This window comes from Cetorhinus maximus, chromosome 9, assembly GCF_964194155.1.
Source record: "Cetorhinus maximus chromosome 9, sCetMax3.hap1.1, whole genome shotgun sequence".
NCBI classification, from domain to species: domain Eukaryota; kingdom Metazoa; phylum Chordata; class Chondrichthyes; order Lamniformes; family Cetorhinidae; genus Cetorhinus; species Cetorhinus maximus.
The window spans coordinates 88,488,394-88,505,706 of NC_135887.1; the positions used below are offsets into that span (position 1 = coordinate 88,488,394).

The following is a 17,313-nucleotide window of genomic DNA, read 5'->3' on the forward strand; positions in this document are numbered from 1 at the left end:
CCAGCGTTCCAGTCATAGTTTGGACACTGCCATTCAAATAAATACTTCAAAAATGCGATGTGTCGTATTCCACTATGTCAACACATGGTCTCTAATTTGCCAATATCAAGATGCAATTGGAAAACATCCACCTAACGTCATTCAATACAGAAAAACTTATTCAAGATGAATTTCAAGTGAAACCAGTTTAGTTTGGGGCAGGAGACTGCTAATATCTCAACACACTTACCAGATAAATAGCATAACCACCTCAATAACATTATCTATTTAGTACCAATCTTTTACAGAGATACAAAAGGAGCTCACGGACCTTTTTTTGGATGATCTCAACTGCCATATTCAGCTCCATTTAATTAAACACTAAAAGAAGAGATATTACAAGATAATATGATAAACTATGTAATAAAAATTTATTGTACATATCAATTATATTTAATGCACTATACTGGCATTCTCAAAAACTTACAAAATTTATTTCATTATACCAGTTTTTTTTTTAAACTGCGATCTTTAACCTTGTCATTAGCACATCAGTGCCCTATTTGGTTTTAAAAAAATATTGTGCTCAAAGTGATGGAAAAATGCCTTTCCATTTTAGGCACCCACTGTCAGCATCAAGCATATCTAGAGGAGGTATGACACAGTCGGGTGCAGAGCAAAGCTCTCTACACTGCTGCAACAATGCATCTTCCTTCTGTTTCAACCACAGAAGAGCACCCTGACTGCACAAAGCTAAGGAAGTAGGACCAGTGGACAAAATTAAAATGGTGAAAATTAAATTTAAAATTGTTTGGAACAATTTCCTTGCTCAAAAATGCAATGGTTTGGAATAATCTGCTAGATAGCATAAAGGAGACAAAAAACTTAGGATGTTCAAAGTCTATTTTGTTGTTATAATTGAGAGTCAGTGATGAGCTTCAATAAGCTGAACAGTCCTGTGATCTTTTGATATTATTACATTTCCCACTTCAAGCATTTTGGGGTTTCACTGAGTGCAACTGCAAATATAACATGAAATTGGAAAGAGTTTTGTACACTAAGCTCATGGACTTAAATTCATTTCATGTACAGCCAGCAGACAGGGGACACATTTGTCCCATGAGTCTGGGCTGAACTTGAATGTGGATGCAAGAGATAAAGAGGCAATCACCAATCCCCTTAAGCAAAAATGAAAACTGGAAAAAAACCTAATTTTACATTAACCAGAGATGGCCAGTAGAAAGTTGAATAATTGGTGTATTTTTAAGACACAAAAAGGTTTTGCCCTTAAACTTGAAATGTGAAAACCATTAACATTATACACATTAATACTCTGAAGCAACCAAGGTCCTTGGCTCCACAATTAAAATTAATGGAATACATAAAATGAAAGAACAAATTCACTTAATTCACAATATCATCTTATCTAATGCATCAGATCCAGGGACTGAAAAAAAACATTTGGCGATGCACAATACAATTATGTAAAATTATTCCTGTTATCAGCACAACTTATTCAAATGCTAATTTATATCTGCTACTGAATTGGTCAGCCTACTGAGTTCCATAGTTTACAAAGTAAATTCTTTACTTTAGTGCATATTACTTTTGGATTTTGTATATAAATAGAATAAATAAATTTCTTGTAATTTTTTTCAATGAACTAAAGCTGTTGTTTCTTAGCTTTCATCTTCTTCCTTCTTAGTTCTTCTTCCTCTTTTCTCATTTCTTCTGCGTCCTCTATTATACCCAACTGCAAGCTGCAGGGGATAAAAAAAGTCAAGTTTTTATAAATGATACAAAACTTAGTTTTTTCAAAGTTCTTCCACCTCCTGTTTCCATCTACCAGGTCCTCCAGCATGCCCACTGTTAAGGGCAAAGATAATGAACAGACAGCTTAATGTTACCAGTTTGCAATTCTTAAATCTCAAATACTACATTAAAACAAGTTGCCAATATTGAGAAAACAGTTTCTTCAGCCAATCCTCACAATAAGCTTCTTAGAACGATGTGCAGGTTACACATCACCCTCATCAGCTTTCCTGTAGTATAGCCTACTCTCCTTATTAGGGCTTTACAAAGAACAATTTTTGTTTTAATATGAAGTCTGAATAAAATGTGTGAAATTTAACTGAGTTCAGTGATGGAACTATCATCTGTGAATTAGAAGGTTGTGGGCCCCAAGCTTCATTCCAGAGCCCAAACACATAATTTGGCGAGTTCAGAATAAAGAAGAAAAAAAAAGGGAAAAATGAGAAGCATGAACAACCTGATAGCCTGAAAGGATGGTGCAAGCAGTGACTTTCAAAAGGATAAACACTTGAAAAGAAAAAAGTTGCAAAGCTATGGGGAAACCAACAGAGTGGGGCTAAATGAATAGCTCAAAGAGTAGCTAAAGCATGATGGAGCAAATGGTCCCTTTCTGTGCTGTAGGATCCTGCAATTCTATGACCATACAGTGCAGCACTGAGGATTGCTGGGCTGTCAGATGTGCTGTGTTTTGGATGAGGTGCTAAATCAAGATCCCATGATATTATTCAATGAGCAGGGCAAATCCCCTCATGTTTAGCCAAATTGGCTACTGCGTTTGTCTACATAACAGCGATTATATGTCAAAATAATTCACTAACTATGAAGCATTTCAGGATGTCCCAAGGACATGTGTAAATGCAGGTTTGTTTGTTCTTAAAAATTAAAATGAGTTTTCAAAAGGCTCCATATATATTTTGCTACAGTGTCTTTCAATGCTTGGCGCCATGATGCCGAGTTGACATCCCACATACTGGGTTGCAGATCTTTGTCAAGCAGGGATGTAATTCTACCACAGTCCACCCCAACCCCTTTGCCCACCCACCTTTCCACACAGAGAAGGGGAAAGGATTAGTCCCTGTGACACAATGTCGCTCTGCTGGTGGACATGAGAAGCATCAGCAGAAACTTGAGAACAGGTTGCCGAGGAGCCCACTCAAACACATTGTACAACAGGAAACTAGTAAGAAAATAAAGGAATTGCATTTAAGATGACCTTTTAAGAAACCCAATTAAGGATGATGAACAAGTATTAAATTTGGGTCCAACATCCTTGTTAACTCACTTCTTATATATGAAGTAAAAATGAATACCTCAGGTTCCCAAAAAGTCTAATTAATCAATGTAAGAGGTGGTGTAGCACTAAACCAATCCTCCCTATTTCTGTGCTGAATCAGATAGGCTGGCAGTGGGGTGTTACAGTGATCTTTGGGATTAGGAAGACATAGATTAGCAATAGCTCTAACTGCTTTTTAAGTCATCTGCTGAAATTGTGGGGTCATTGTCCTTCTTCATGGCTGTCAAATAATCTCCTAAAGTTTACACATTAACAACAGCCACTTGAGCAAGCTATAAAAGGGCAACCAGTATCCAATGGAGGTCTGTACTAACAAGAAGCCAATGGCTCAAGGGGAAAGAGAAACATTGCCAAGGCAAAAGCATGTTCCATTTTAGTTGCAAAATATACTGTGAAACAACATGTGTACTCTTTGCACCTAAACACATGGGTGCATCCTTATTTGTAACAAGTTTATACCAGTAGTGATATCACACTTGTGTAAATGCTACACCACTTGGAAGACTTAGAAACTTGTGAAGTACAAACTTATACACTATTTATTATGTAAAATCACCAACAGCACAGCTCCAGATAAGATCTGGAGATGCAGCAACACCAAATTTTACCTTTTGGCTTCTTCCTTCTGCTGTTCTTTCCAGCTACTCTCCATGTATCGCAGAGCATAGTCACTTTCATCCTTGTACCTGCAACACAAAACAATGCTCAATAATCTCATAGGGACCCATTTCATCAGAAGTAAATCTCTGAGCTATAGAATATGGCTTTTATGGGTGCCTTTACATTATCATAAAATTTAGTTTTTGCTTTATTACTGCTTGTGCTGCAGTATGAAATACTTTTCATTTGGAACAAAATGGGAAGCATTCGATTTCAAACACACCCACATCAAATGCTCACTAAAGCGCCCTCTTACCTTCCCTGAATGTGCCAGATCCGTCTACTGAACCACACTAGCCATTCTGGGGCTTCTATGAGAGATAATGCTAATTAATGCCAGTTTTAGGGGTACGTTCACTGGGAGCTGGGTTTGAGATGGTCTGGACTATTTCCCATAAAAGTCAGTATATCCAATGAGCAGATTTGCATTCTATGGATTTGAAGTAGGAATCTATAGATGAAAGATTATTTAACCCCTTACACCTCCCAGTTGCTTTGGCATCATATTTTTGGCTCACACAAAAGCATAAACGAATTAACATAATCAGTGAGATATTCGAATGTTGATTATATGTGCCTGCTACTGAATTCGCTGAGTAAAAATTGAATGTCTGTTCTTATGCTTCTCTCTTTCTCCCTATTAGGCAATGTCTTACTAAATTATCCATAAAACTAACAAATTTTAGTGAATTATCATCCAGTGACCACCAGTAAATCTGAAACTGGAAATTTATGTAAAAAGCTACCACAGAAGCATCCTACTTGGGGTATTGTTTTTCACCTTTACCACTCATTAGGTTCATTAAGAGTATCAGACTGGACAGTTAACATCATAACCGTGGTGCAGTACTCTTATTAGAGCGGAGAAAAGAGTCCGTTTCATACTGAAAGAGGAAGAGCTTACTCATACTGCTCAGCTGGAATGAAACCCTTGTATAGGCACAATGTTATAAACTATTCCCATTTCATTACCCAGTAAGAATAAGCACTGCAACCATTAGAATAAAATTGATACCTAACTTGTCGAGGTAGTGGAAAGAAGTGGCAAGAAAAGCAAAAATAAAAAATAGAAACGGACGAGGACAAGTTATTGCTAAGCCTGGTAGTGATTTCCATGATGCAGCAAATCAAATCCGTTGGGGTTGGGGTAACTTCATACGGTGCACTGTGCTGATGGCTGAAGAGGTCAGTCAAGCCACAAGTGTCACATACGAAGTGGTTATCAAGTGTCATTGTGGGTTGCTGTTTTCAGTGGTGCTGCCTGTTGCCAAGCTGCTATAGCCACTGATTGTCATGATGGCACACGCCAGCCCATAGGTGATGACATAATTTCCCTCTGTCATTGGCTGCTGTTTTCCAGGTGAGAGACTATGTTTAGGGCCTTCATGCCACACTTGCAAACATTCCCGAAACTGGGCTTCTGGAGCTGGCTACCTCGCCAAACATAAAATCCTTGGGTATACATCAGTCTTCCATTCTGTGAACATGTCCAAGCCAGCAAAGACGTCTCTGCTTGATTAGTTCTAACATACTTGGGAAATTTGCCTTTTAAAAGACAGCTGCATTCATGGCTTTGTCCTTCTATGAGATGTCCCGAATGTGCCGCAAACAAAATGAAAATTGTTCAGTTTCCTTTCTTGATGATTAAGTCATCAATGTTTCACAGCCACACCAGCCTCATAAACCATTTAGACTTTTATTACACTGCACAAATGTTTTAGCAACTACCCTGATTCAGTGTGTGTTGTGGATGCCCAGCTCTGTTTTGCACACTGAGCTCTTATCCTGCCAGAGTTATTTCAGGCAGAATTCGTGTACTAACTATTATTGCGAAGGGGAGCTTCCTAATTTTCAGCTCTGCTCGAGACTTGTTAAGTTTGCACTCTCATAGTTTATACTAAGCAGCTTATTTATAAATAGCCAGTCAAGGTCCCAGATATGCATTGTTCAGTAGGATGAAACAAAAAAATACTCTTGTAAACAATATTTAATAGATTACTTGTGCTCAGGTACTAATGCAGAGTAATTTAAAGGCAAAGCTTCCTCCATACTGCTCCATCAAGTACTTAAGACCTTGCTTTCCTGTTTCCAACGCTTCTCTATTGCATCCTGCAGCATATTAAATATTACCATTTTGACAACATTCATCTGTGTAGCCTCTCGAAAGGATTATCAACCTAGTTTGCAGCAATAGATCCTTACCCGCTAGGAACTGGACTGAAACTGTTCCTAGTCATTTCCAGTATGATCCTTATATCATCAGAAAATTAACTTTCATTCCTTAGTCTGCATGGGCTTGAAATGGACCAACGTGCTAAATTGATGCATAATTCAATGTCTTAAGTTTAAAAAGGACGCAGAGAGCGGCAGGAACGTCAGTTTAAAAAGGATGTGGAGAGCGGCAGGGACGTCAGTTTAAAAAGGACGCAGAGAGCGGCTGGGACATCAGTTTAACTTCGGGAGAGAGAGGTTAAAACAGAGAGACTCAAGTAGCAGTAAGGGTAAAATAAAAGCAAGGGTCCATATTCTATTTAATTAAGATATGTCCGAGGACATCATCCTGCACTATGTGGGAAATCCTAGAAGCTCCTGGCGATCTGGATGACCATGTGTGCAGGAGGTGCTTCCGACTGGAGCAACTCGAGCTCTGAGTTTTGGAGTTCGAGTGGCAGCTGGGGCACCATGGTGCATTCACAAGGCTGAGAGGTACGTGGATAGCATGTTTCAGGATGTGATCACCCTGCAGCTTAAGGAACTGCAAGCAGAGAGGGAATGGGTGACCACCAGACAGAAGAAGGGGCCAGGCAGGTAGCGAGGGAATCCTGAGTGCATCTCACTCGCAAACCGTTTTTTGGCCTTGGGAAATGGTGAGAGTGACAGTTCCTCTGTGGAGGCCAACCAGAGCCGAGGCCATAGCACTGTGGGGGGGTCCAGCTCCTCAGGGTGGGAGGAAGAAGTGTAGAAGGGCAATAGTGGTAGGGGTTTCGTTAGTGAGGGGAGTAGACAGGCGCTTCTGCGGCTGTAGACATGACTCCAGGATGGTATGTTGCCTCCTGGGTGCCTGGGTCAAGGATGTCACAGAACAGCTGCAGGGCATTCTGAAGGGGGGAGGGTGAACAGCCAGAGGTCATGGTCCTTGTTGGGACCAATGACATAGGAAGAATGAGAAATGAGGTCTTGCAAGCAGACTTTAGGGAGTTAGGTAGGAAATTGAAAAGCGGGACTTCAAAGATAGTAATCTCCGGATTACTCCCGCTGCCACGCAGTTGTGAATATAGGAACAGTAGGATAGAGCAGATGAATGCGTGGCTGGACAGATGGTGCAGAAGGGAGGGCTTTAGATTCCTGGGGCATTGGGACCATTTCTGGGGGAGGTGGGACCTGTACAAGTTGGACGGATTACATCTGAACAGGAACGAGGCCAACATCCTCGCAGGGAGATTTGCCAATGCTGTTGAGGCGGATTTAAACTAAATTGGCAGGGGGATGTGATCCTGAAAAGTAGTTCAGAGGGGAGAGAAACTGAGATGGAATTAAAAGTTAAAATGCTAGTAAGTGAGTCTGGAAGGCAGAGGAAACATAGGCTAAATAAGAAAGAAATTAGTTTAGCAAGGCTAAATGGGTGCAAGGAACAACCATTTTAATGCAAGGAGCCTGAGGAATAAGACAGGCGAGCTGGAGGCACAGATAGGTACATGGGAGCATGATATCATGGCTATGACCGAGACTTGGTTAAAGGAAGGGCAGGATTGGCAGCTCAACATTCCTGATATTCCTGGTTTATAGGGTATTCAGGCAAGACAGAGAGGGCGATGGAAGTGGGGGCGGGGGAGGTCTCAATATTGATCAAGGAATCAATTATAGCAGTGAGGAGGGACGATATCTCGGAAGGATCATCAAATGAGGTCATTTGGGTAGAAGTAAAAACACAAAAGGAGCAAACATGCTGTTGGGTGTGTACTATAGGCCCCCAAACAGTCAGGGAGTGATAGAGGATCAAATATGCAATCAAATTTCAACGGTGTAAGAATAATAAGGCAGTAGTAGTAGGGGATTTTAACTACCCAAAGATTAACTGCGATAGGTTTAGTGTGCAAGGCAGGGAGGGAACAAAATTCTTAACTTGCATCCAGGAGAACTTTTTTAGCCATTTCGTAGAAAGCCCAACAAGGAAGGGAGCAGTTCTGGACCTAATATTCAGAAATGAGCCTGCCAGGTGGAAGGCGTACCAGTAGCGGAGCATTTTGGAGATAGTGACCATAACTCAATTAGATTTAGGATAGTTATGGAAAAGGATAAGGTTGGGCCAGGAATAAAAGTTCTAAACTGGTGAAAGGCTAATTTTACTAAGATGAAATACGATTTGGCCCAAGTGGACTGGGAGCAGCTACTTGCAGATAAAACTGTGTCAGAGCAATGGGAGACATTCAAGTAAGAAATAGCGAGAGCACAGGGCAAATATGTTCCTGTACAGACAAATGGGGGGACCAAGTCCAGAGGACCCTGGATGTCAAGGGACATAAAGGTTAGGATTAAGAAAAAAAGAGAAGCTTATGGCAGATACCGAGGGCTCAATACAGCAAGGTCCCTAGAGGAGTGTAAAAAGTGCAAGGGGGAATTTAAAAAGGAAATTAGGAAAGCTAAGAGAGTGCATGAGAACAGCATTGGTGGGTAGAATAAAGGAAAACCCAAAGGGGTTTTGTAAATATATAAAGAACAAGAGAATAACTAGGGAAAGATTAGGGCCAATTAGGGACCATAGAGGTAACCTGTGTGTGGACCCGGAAGACTTGGGTACAGTCCTCAATTAATACTTTGCGTTGGTCTTCACAATGGAAAAGGACGATGCAGGTATAGACATCAGGGTAGAGGACTGTGAAATATTAGAGGAAGTTAACAGAGAGAGAGGAGGTACTAGCGGGTTTAGTGGCCTTAAAAGTGAATAAATCCACAGGCCCAGATGAGATGTATTTCAGGCTGTTGAGAGAGGCAAGGGAAGAGATATCAGGGGCCCTGGCAGTAATTTTCAAATCCTCTCTGGCCACAGGCGGGGTGCTAGAGGACTGGAGGGCTGCTAACATTGTCCCATTATTTAAAAAAAGGAGGGCGGGATAGACCAGGAAGTTACAGGCCAATCAGTCTAACCTCGGTGGTGGGAAGTTACTAGAAAAGAATTCTGAGGGACAGAATATGTCTGAACTTGGAGAGACAAGGATTAACCAGGGATAGACAGCATGGATTTGTTGAGGGAAGATCATGTTTGATAAATTTGATTGAATTTTTTGAGGAGGTAACCAGGAGTGTTGATGAGGGTATTGCATTTGATGTGGTCTACATGGACTTTGGCTTTTGATAAGGTCCCTCATGGAAGACTGGTCAAGAGAGTAAGAGCCCATGAGATCCAAGGCAAAATGGCATGTTGGATCCAAAATTGGCTGGAAGGCAGGAAGCAAAAGGTAATGGTAGAGGGGTATTTCTGTAACTGTAAGTCTGTTTCTAGTGGGGTTCCACAGGGCTCGGTGCTGGGGCCCTTGCTGTTTGTGGTATACATAAAATGATTTGGACTTAAATGTAGGGGTTACGATCAAGGAGTTCACGGAGGACACGAAAATGTTTAGGGCGGTAAACAGTGAGGAGGATAGCCGTAAACTGCAGGGGGATTATCAATGAACTGGTCAGGTGGGCAGGGCAGTGGCAAACGGAATTCAACCTGGAAAAGTGTCAGGTAGTGCGCTCGAGGAGGGCTAACACGGCAAAGGATTACACTATGAAGGGTAGGACCCTGGAAGTACAGAAGATCAGAGGGGCCTTGGTGTGCATATCCACAGGTCCCTGAGGGTAGCAGGACAGGTAGATAAGGTGGTTAAGAAGGCATATGGGATACTTGTAAAAGACAAGAGCAGGGAGGTTATGCTGGAACTGTATAAAACGCTGGTTAGGCCACAACTAGTCATCACATTATAGGAAGGACGTGATTGCACTGGAGAAGGTGCAGAAGAGATTTATCATGATGCTGCCTGGGCTAGAGGGCGCTATGAGGAAAAACTGGATAGGCTGCGGTTAGGCTCTTGGAGCAGCAAAGGTTGAGAAGGGGCCTGATAGAGGTGTATAAGATTATGAGCAGCATAGATAGGGTGGATAGGAAGGCATTTTTTTCCATTAGTAGAGGGGTCAATAACCTGGGGGCACAGGTTTAAGGTAAGAGGTAGAAGGCTAAGAGGGGAGTTGAGAAATATTTTCACCTAGAGGGTGGTGGGAATCTAGAACTCTGTCTGAAAGGGTGGTCGAGTCAGAAACTCTCGTAACATTTAAGAAGTATTTAAATATTCACTTGTGTTGCCAAAGACTCTAGGGCTATGGGCCAAGCATCAGAAAATGGGATTAGTGTTGTTAGATCTTTGCTGACTGATGCGGACATGATGGGCTGAATGGCCTCCTCCTGTGTTGTAAACATCAATGAGCCTATAACAGAGTTTAAAAATAAGAGGTCTCCCATTCAAGACAGAGACAAGAAGAAATTCTCTCTCTGAGGCTCATGAATCTTTGGAAAACTCTCTTCCCCTGAGAGCAGTGGAGGCAGGGTCAATGAATATTTTTAAGGCAGAGGTTGATAGATTCTTGACTAACGAGGCAGTCAAAGGTGGTAGTAGGTGGAATGTGGAGTTGAAGCCACAGTCAGATCAGCCATGATCTTATTGAATGGCAGAGCAGGCTTGAGGGGCTGAATGGTCTCCACCTGCTCCTAATTCTTACATTTGTATGTAAATTAAAACAACTGCATTCAGAAAGACAAAAGCCTTATGTTTCCACAAAGTATTGGTAATTCGCTGCACGACAATGGAAATGGTCAAGTCACAATTCTGCTTATATTGCACCAAAACCAGACAATGAAATAGGGAACTATGAACACAACTTGGCAGAATAAAAAATACTTATGAATTCCCCCTTTTGAAAACCACAATAATTGTGCTGCTTCAGGAAAAGGAATATGGCCAGCTGCTTCATCAGCATGTGGTTTCCAAAGCACCACAAGTCAGATCAGGTTATACTAGACAATTTAGTTTTTCTCATTTTCTTCTCTCTCCTGCTGAAGGCGTTGTTTCGGAGCACAATTTCATAGCATTGGCAACTTGATAACTTCTCAACCAGGTGTCCACTTTTCATGCATTAACCCGAGCATTGACATGTTAATCAATTGTCGAGGTCATCAGCGTTAAGACCAATTCTACCAGCTGCCATCCACATATACTTTCCAGGAGTCATAGAACAGCAGTACTCAGGAGAGGAGTCCATAGTAAATTTTTCCTTCTCACTAGCCCAGGAATGCAAAGGTTAACTGTAGCATTCTAACTATTGCAATGTGGAGACCAGGTAACTCAGCACAGGTCAGGAGTCAAGACAAGCAACCTTCTAGTCCGGAAGGGTTAGTGCTATAGCGTTCAATGCCTTTACCCACCAAACTACAGAACATATGAACAGAGTAGGATATTCAGCCCTTCAAGCCTGTTTTACCATTCAATTAGATCATAACAGATATGTATCTCAACTCCATTCACCTGCCATAGTTCCATATATCTTACCTGAAAAAAAAAATCACTAAGTTTTGAAATTTTCAACTGAGCTGGTCTCAATAGCTTTATTCGGAACAGAGTTCCAGATTAACTACCTTTTGTATGAGAAACTGCTTCTTGACATTATCCTGAATGGCCTATTTCTAATTTTAAGGTTATGGCTCCTTGTTCTGGATTCCCCCATATAAGGAGACAAAATCATTTCTCTTTCTATAAACATAGTCCACAATACAGACAAAGCAACTCATTACAACAGATTCGCCTTACTTTCTGCGGTCATATCCAAAAATTGCCTTGATGTGTTTTGAGATTTCATCTTGCGATTCTCCAGTATCGTCAATGAAATCATCCATTTCCGAATCATAATCATCCTCGTCATCCTCCAGCCTCCGTTTATAGGATATAGGCATAAGCGGCCTTCCAGGAGCTACTGAGGCAAGAAACAGAAGTAATTGTAACATTACAATGCTTGCATTGACAATGCCAGTTAATGAACTCAGAGCAGCAGGTCGCACAACGCCAATTCAGACAGGGTTCAGGTCTGTCTGATCCTTAAATACGGCTTCCCAATAAATTCCATATGAGGCCGTACCATTTTAGAGTGAAGATATTACAATCACCACTCAAGTTTTCAATTTAACATTTCTTTTAACTGGTCCTAAGAATCAGTTCAGAACACACAAAGCAAGCAAAAGAGTTGTCATTTGAACACTGGGTTCCATATTTTCTGTAAAACTCTTGGCAACCTCGGGCTTCCCCGCAGTCCATAATTAATCTCCTCTTTAACAAGAGCCCTAGCTGACCATTTGACTGTAGAAGGCATCAATATCTAAGCCAAATTCTTCTCTCACCCAACACTAATTAGCACTACCCAGTTGTGCTGACTCGGACAGCTACCAGAGTGGGAATCCTAGCTGATTTTTCCACTGCTCAGCCCAAGGACATAGTAACCAAATTGCAGTGCCCAAATATTAATTTGGCAGAGATTAGTTAATAAAGAAAATAAACTGAATCTAGGATCTTCTGGCCTGTGCAACCTAGAAAATAATGGTGACTTTACCCATAATTCACTGCAGGAACTTTAATGGTTCATAAGTCAAGAAATTGCCTTACAGCCACTGTATTGAGGAATCACATATATATTGTGTCTTATTTGAAATTGTGTTTTCTAGATATTTTCTCAAATTACTGGTCCATAAGAGACCTCACCCAAATTAAATCTTGAAAGCAATATTTATTTTACTACTGCAAGTTTCTAGTAGTTCTGTTGTGCTCTCTTTCAGCAGAGAATGTATCCATTTTCTTTAGCAGCAAAAATCTAATTCACTAGTGTGTAAAAGTCTAAACAGGTGAGGGGCGACACACACAGAATTGGTTCATTCAGTGTGAAGATTCGTGGTAGTTCTTAGTGGGAATATTTATTTCAACTTACATGGCCATGGATGCTACACTGTAAACAGCTAGACAGACAGAAAGCTTAGACGTAGCTTGGAGGGGAGATAGACCATTTGCCAGGGGTCTGTTTTCTTTTTCTCCATCATGTCCCAAGCGATTAGACACTACATAAAATACAAATTCTTTCCTTTTTACGATATTTGACATTATCTTTATGTAGTACCTGACGGGCGCGCCATTGGTCTGTACCCTGGTGGTGATCTCATATTGCTCATCTGTCCATTGCTGGGCCGTGATGGGAAGTTCTTTGAAGATATTGTTTCTGCTACTACAGTACATTTGGGCTTTGGCACTCCAACTCCACTTCCAGGTCTTCCAGTTTCAGTACTTCGGGTGCTTCCATGTCGTCCAGGAATAGGAGAAGAATTTCTGGGCCGAACCGGTCCAGAACCAGCCGGCCGTACTGACCCAGAACTGGCTGGCCGTACTGACGCAGAGGCACTCAAGCTTTTTGATTGCACAGACCCAGAGTTACTTGCATTCTTATGCCTTGGAGGGCCTGAATTGCTCGTATCTTTTGGTTGCGGGGGAAATAAACCTCCTGAACTGCTGGGACGAGAAGCCCCAGAACTGACCAGACCCCGAGATCTCTGTTGGCCCAAGTTGCTTGATCGTGGTTGATCTGAACTGCTTGGTTGTGTTTGGCTCAAGCCACTGGAACTTTTGGATCGTTCAGGAGCTGAGCTGCTTGCATTTTTGGAGTGCAATGGATTTGAACCACCTGTCCTTTCATGTCTTGCGGAGGAACTATCATTTTTCTTGGATGAAGTAGACTGATCTGTTCTTTTCTGGCTGTTTTTTGAAGACAAGGCAGAATGGGTTCCATTTGATCCAGGTTTCAGCCCTTTGTTTGGTGTCTGGGAGCTATTTCCGGATTTTGCTGAGCTGTTTAGTACAGTTTTCCCACCATTGTTACTGGAGTTTTTGGAGGCAGAATGTCCAACTCCTACTGAAGATCTGGACTTTTCATGTGTAGGTGCTTTGTAAGACACTGAAAATGGAGGTTTATCACTAGATGAAGTTTTCGGCTTCTTGTTAATTCCATGAACCGATGTTGTTGAGCTACTCTCTCTGGATGAAGCAAGTTTCTCTCCTGAGCCTCGCACTAATTTTGTGCTTTTACTGTCTTTAGTTGAAGACTCTTTCTTGGATGAGCTAGCTGGATGTGAAAATGTGACCTCTCTCTCAGATTTCCTTCTGTCATTCTGTTTTTGTCGTTTGCGCTCTAAAAATTCAATTTCTTTCAGTTCCTCTGCTGTGTATAGCTTCTCATCCACTTTTTTTATTGGCTTAAGCTCCACTGGCTCGAACTGTTTCTTTTCAGCCAGTTTCAGGAGATCTGAGAAGTTCATGGGTGCTGATGGTGGTTTCTTTGGAGCTTTATGTTTTTTAACCTCTCTACACAATTGTTCAGGTTCTTTGGTTGATATCTCAGGTTCCCTGCACAGTCTCTTAGGCTCCTTACTTGGTATCTCAGGCTCTCTGTGTTGACGTTTAAGCCGTTTAACTGGTATCTCAGGCTGTGTGTGTTGCCGTTTAACTGGTATCTCAGGCTCTGTGTGTTGCCGTTTAACCGGTCTCTCAGGCTCTGTGTGTTGCCGTTTAACTGGTCTCTCATCCCAATGTTCTCCAAACTCGTCAGAATCCTCTACCTCAGATATTTCATCCTCAACCTGTGCCCCACCATAGTAATAATCTTCATCATTACTGTCATCCATTGTTTGGTCCTTTCCCTCATCATCAGAAGTTTTCTTTTTGCTTTTCTGTTCCACAGGAGTACCATCATAACCTCTGAAATTGTCTTTTGTCCGGGTAGCCATCGCTCTCGCTTTACGATCATGTTTTAATGCAACTCGTTTTGCAATCAGCTCTGCCTTCCTCCGCTTTTCTTCTAGATCTACATTAAAAAATGATTAAAAATTTAAAGTTGGCCCTTAAACATAATGTAGTACTAAGCAGTAAGAGATACAGTTTTGTCTACTTACTTGTTCATGAAAAACATCTCTCTGATGCTATTCAATTAACAGTTGGGAAGTTTTCAGGTATCCTCAGCATCCACACCACCAAAACAGATGACCTGGTCAATTATGCACTAAAACCTATGGTCAAATTCTGATACTCATATCCAAGAAACTAGCTATGAATACCAGCATCATGGCCTTTGAAATTACCGTAAAAATTTGTGCCTTAATCTCAAACAGCTAGGGATGGTTATCCTTTTTTTTAAAATAACAAATTACATATCAAAAGAGCCCTTAAAGTTTTTCAAAAAGTAGTTTTCTTACCACCCAAAATCCTCCAGTTGATTCTCATTCCCTGCCAGGGAGTTTCAGTGATGTCACCATTGAGGAGTGTTGCTGCACAACAGCTCTACTTTAAATGGAGTCCATGACTTCAGGCAGGCCTAAACTCCTGACCCCCCAGGAAACCATGCTATAGGTTGGGAATAGCATTTTACCCATCTGGCAGTTTGGTTTTCCAGAGCTTTGTCATTCCAAAGAGACTCAGGCTGAGCATAGAAAGGCAAAGGCAGCAGATGCTTGGGAACACCACCACCTGCAAGTTCCCTTCCAAGCCACTCATCATCCTGACTTGGTACTATATCGCTGTTCTTTCACTGTGGCTGGGTCAAACTCCTGGAACTCCCTCCTTAACAGCACTGCGGGTGTATCTGTACCACATGACTGCAGTGGTTCAAGCGGGCTGCTCACCATCTGAAGGGCAATTAGGAATGGGTAATAAAGGCTGGCCTAGCCAGCGATGCCCACAACCCGTGAATGAGTAAAAAAGAATGTGTTGAAAGGTGCCAACATCTCAAGTGATTGAGAATATGTTTTTTTTTCCAAAAAGGGGAGCTCCTTGAGCAAGAGGTACTTTCCGCTATACTTTTTACCCCGAAAGACCATGTTCTTTTAACACAATATTTTAACATTTTTTTTGTGTCAATATTCATTTTGTATAAAAAATTACCAAGAAATATTACTAGATTACATGAAAGGGCAAAACTCTAGAAAACAAATTGCAATATAGGCAAGTGAGAGGTCATCAGCTTACTTTGAAATGATGAAAGATTAGAAGCTGTGGAGGACCAGAGAGACTTGGAGGTCTAGCTGCATAGATTGTTAAAATAACATGGGAAAATACAGAAAACAATCATAAAAGCTAATCGAATGCTGGCCTGGAATGCTGCAGGGATAAGAGACAAAAGTGAATATATGGAGTTAGGTCATAAATCATGATCTCACTGAATGGTAGAACAGGCTTGAGGCACTAAATAGCTTACTCCTGTTCCTAGATACAAGAAAAAATAGAAAAGCAATTCATATTTGTGTTAACGCTTTTGACCATTTGGGTCCATACACATTCTTGTACAACTCTAAAGAATCTTAGTTCCATTCTGGCGAATGCTTATAGAAAGCAGAAACTACTTTAATGCTTGTATTTATATAGTACTGAGTGCACTGAAAAGTGTCAATGCTATTGAATGAACTGTACACCAGATTTGGTGTTCACACAGTCCTGGGCTGATCAGCTTTAGTTCACATAAATTACTGATCTACAGGAAGAGGGCTGAAGAAGCTTCTTAAATAGATTCCATCCTCTCAATTAAGTAGAGTTCTCAAAGTCTGCAATCATTTGATTGAACTAAGTTAAGCTGAGTAAAAGTGGTATGAGTATATAAAAAAGGCATTCCATGCCTCACAATGGAAAGAATATTGTGAATAAGGAACCATGATGATGACGAAATTGGTTCTCAATCTTTTTACTATCATACTTTTAACAGAAGTGAAGAGAATTTTTATGATTCCACATCTATTATGGTAAAATTTCATACATTTGTCCTTGCAGCTAGATTACATGCATTAGACAAAAAAGACAGCCAGCAGTTTGTTATTTTCACAGTCAGCTTCGATTATTTGCCTTCTCAATTGTTCACAATTTTTATATGCGTCAATTGGTTTGAATAAACCAGCTAAAATGGAATGGAGTTTGGAATTTTCTTGCAGACACAGAAGGTCTATACCTGAAATCATATTCTGGGTGCCCAATACCTTGTAAAATTTCCTATCAATGATGAGAGTTAGATGTTGAATGTTAGCAGAGTCTGGGTTTTGGATCCAGGAAACTAGGAGTTGATGAACTGCTGGCATTTTCTTTCCTAAGAATATTTAATTTCTAAGATTGGAAAACATATGAACTGGAGTATGCCTTTCAGCCCTCGAGCATGTCCACCATTCAATTAAATCATGTCTGACCTGTATCTTAAGTCCATTCACGTGCCTTGGTTCCATATTCTTAGTACTTTTGCCTAACAAAAGAACACAATTTGAGATTTTCGGTTGAATTTTTTTGGGGTGTTGTTGGGGAGGGTCGGGTGGGGAGGAGAGCTACAGATTTCTGTTCCCATTCATGTGAACAGGTGCTTCCTGACACCATCCCGAATAACCTAGTTCTGATTTTAAGGTTATGGCTGCTTGTTCCAGAATCCACCTCTGAAATATTTTTTCTCTAAATACCTTGTCAAATCCTTTAATCATCTTA

At 41.0% G+C, this 17,313-nt stretch overlaps 1 protein-coding gene across 6 annotated transcripts in view; it reads right to left on the minus strand.

Annotated features, from left to right (window-relative positions):
• Positions 1 to 386: 386 nt before the first annotated feature.
• The window catches only part of spty2d1 (SPT2 chromatin protein domain containing 1), a 31,940-nt gene continuing 15,013 nt past the window's right edge, over positions 387 to 17,313 (minus strand). For 3 of the 6 annotated variants that reach the window (XM_078549068.1, XM_078549072.1, XM_078549073.1), the window contains 4 exons: positions 12,935 to 14,668; positions 11,584 to 11,746; positions 3,694 to 3,771; positions 387 to 1,739 (listed from right to left, as the gene is read on the minus strand). In XM_078549068.1, coding sequence (XP_078405194.1) covers positions 1,643 to 1,739; positions 3,694 to 3,771; positions 11,584 to 11,746; positions 12,935 to 14,668 — 2,072 coding nt within the window. In that variant the 3' untranslated portion in view covers positions 387 to 1,642. The remainder of the gene's footprint in view (positions 1,740 to 3,693; positions 3,772 to 11,583; positions 11,747 to 12,934; positions 14,669 to 17,313) is intronic. The other 3 variants (XM_078549069.1, XM_078549074.1, XM_078549071.1) reach the window with 2 other exon arrangements.